This window comes from Arachis ipaensis, chromosome B08 (genome assembly GCF_000816755.2).
Source record: "Arachis ipaensis cultivar K30076 chromosome B08, Araip1.1, whole genome shotgun sequence".
NCBI lineage: Eukaryota > Viridiplantae > Streptophyta > Magnoliopsida > Fabales > Fabaceae > Arachis > Arachis ipaensis.
The window spans coordinates 9,350,259-9,353,037 of NC_029792.2; the positions used below are offsets into that span (position 1 = coordinate 9,350,259).

Below are 2,779 nucleotides of genomic sequence, written 5' to 3' on the forward strand. Positions count from 1 at the left end.
TTACACTTAGAATTAAACATACATGATAGCCAAAACCCCAAAAAAGAAAAAAGAAAAAGATTTATGGTGTGATATAAAAGGTGTTTGCCTCAACCTCCTTGTTTCTCCTCAGCACTGCTTTCGGCATTCACCACCCCAAGTTTCTGACTCAGAAGAAGCCATCTTCATTCTTCACTATTATTCTCCTGCCTCTGATTCCCGCTCGCTCTCTACTCTCTAGATTTTTTTCCAATTCAATCCAGATATGGGTATTGGGTACTTCCAAAGATTATAGCTTTGGTATCCGATCCTGTTTTTGATTTCGATCGGATTCACCTCCCCACACTCCTAAATCTGAATCTCCCTTTTTTTATTTGCTTTTTGCTTCGTTGTGATTTTGATTCCAATTCTTTTTTTTTTCCTTTTTCTTCTTTTAAAAGAGAGCAGAGGGATTAATTGGCCATGGATGAAGCTAATAATAATAATAAGAACAGCAACAGTGGCAGCAGGTTCAGGAACATGGGTGTGGATGATGACAGTGATGCACACAAGGTTTTTGATGAAATGAATGATCCAACCTTCTTTCAGAGGGCTCAATGGAAGCCAGTTTTTGATGAAGCTTCCGTCTTACATAACAGACCTCTCAAGAAGATTCGAAGCCCTCAACGTTCTTCTTCCCTTCAACAACCTCTTCCTTCTCCTTCTTCTTCTTCTTCCTCCTCTGTTCCTCCATCTTCACAATCATCAAGAATAGTGTTTCCTTTTGCGTTTGATCCCTCACAACAGAACCCCATGCAAATGCAGTTCCCTTACCAATACGGAACAAGAACAGATACCCCTTTCATGCACCCACCAATGCAACCAACAACGCACAACAACCAAATGATTTCTTTCGGTTCTCAATCTCATCATCCGCAACAGCAACATAACATGAACATGGTGAACACAGTGTATCAACCGCAAATGCTACAACAACAGAATCAGCAGCAGATTCTTCAGTATTGGAGCGAAGCACTGAACCTAAGTCCAAGAGGGAGAATGATGATGATGAACAACAGGTTGAGGCCACCGTCTCAGCCGTTGAACACGACGAAGCTTTATAGAGGTGTGAGGCAACGCCATTGGGGGAAATGGGTAGCTGAGATTCGTCTACCTCGAAACAGAACTCGACTCTGGCTCGGCACCTTCGACACTGCAGAAGATGCTGCCATGGCCTATGATCGCGAGGCTTTCAAGCTTAGAGGTGAGAATGCACGCCTCAACTTCCCTGAACTCTTCCTCAACAAAAAGGATGATGATAATAATGATAAGAATCAAGAAGAAGCACCTTCTGATGCTCCTACTACTTCATCTCCTTCCTCTTCTATTACAACAACAAAGCAAGTTGAAGAGGTTTCTGAAGGTGGGAATGCGAATGTGGAGAAGAGTCCAATAGAAGAGAGTAATGAGAATTCAAGAAGTGTGAGTGAAGGGGTTTCTCAAGAACTGGTGTGGGGAGAGATGTCTGCATGGTTCAATGCTATTCCTTCAGGTTGGGGTCCAGGTAGTCCTGTTTGGGATGATTTGGACACTTCCAACAATAGTTTCCTTTTGCAACCTCAGGTTCCTTTTGGTCTCAACAACTCAAATCAGCACCAACAACAAGAACAAGATGGATTCAATGATAATCATGATGCTGCTGATGTTCATATACAACAAGATTGAGGCCTTTCTTCTGGAAGGATCAGGATTCAGAACTCACTTTTTCCCTTTCTCTCCTTCAAACAATCCTAATTTGCTTGCTTGGAATTTCCATTTTAGTCATTTGTACATTAAAAGTGAACCGTCAAGAGTGGATACTGCTACTGACATAAAAGCTGATTAGGCTTTGTACGTGTCAGCAACAAAATCCTAATCTTGACGGTACTTTTTGATGTATAAAATCATGGTTTTAAATATTATTATCTCCACTGCTAGCTCAACAAAAACTTAGTTTTTGTCCTCTCCCAGGTTGCAGATATTTTCAGCAAAACAACCTGTGAACCTTCTTTGATTATTATTTCTTGATCATCATTCTTATATACCATAAACTCATCCCTTCTATGAACTTGAAACTCTCAATCATGTGTGATATAAGGCTCCATGTTTTTCTGGGCCTTCCACCACCATTTCTGATGATATTATCAATTTTACTTTGAATTTACATCATTTGTTGCCTTTTATTATGTAGTAGTTGTAGTTTAGCATGACCAAGGTTGAAGGAGACGTTTTTGTGATTTCCTTCTCATGAGTAGGTCCATGCGTTTTATGAGCCATGTTTTTCAGCTCCAACGCTGATGGATTCATCATATGTATTTCATTTCTTTCTATCTTAGTTTATATTTTTGTACATTGTGGAGTTTGTTATATGTATGTATCCACTCTAGTTGTTCTAGTAATATATCCACCACTTTGTAGTATGCTACGCACTTTCCAATTTCCATATCATATTTTGCTTTTGGACCACCTTTCTATCGTTTTGTCCTTAGTATTCATATTGGTACACCTGCTTTTGACAAAAATCACAACAAAAACATATATATTCCATCCACCAATTTGGTGTAATTTTTAATCAATATATTTCAACAGAAAAAAAAGAGATATATGTATGTGGAATTCATGAGTGGTGAATTATACACTAACAATTGAATAGCATCTTTTGCTTTTCGTTTTTTTTAACTGTATCTTCCAATCAAAGTTGATTTAAGGATCTGTTAGACTGTTACTGGTTAATAATTTGTTATATATCTAATATGAAATTTGAATTTCTGACAGTTACTTA

General features: G+C 38.5%; 1 protein-coding gene across 1 annotated transcript; it reads left to right on the forward strand.

Annotated features, from left to right (window-relative positions):
* Window positions 53-2,156, forward strand: LOC107614419 (ethylene-responsive transcription factor ERF054). The gene has a single exon (XM_016316634.2). The coding sequence runs from the start codon at window positions 442-444 to the stop codon at window positions 1,681-1,683; it is 1,242 nt and encodes a 413-aa protein (XP_016172120.1). The 5' UTR covers window positions 53-441; the 3' UTR covers window positions 1,684-2,156.

Coding starts and splice junctions, on each gene's coding strand:
- LOC107614419 (XM_016316634.2), top strand. CDS start 442: ATGGATGAAGCTAATAATAATAATAAGAACAGCAACAGTGGCAGCAGG.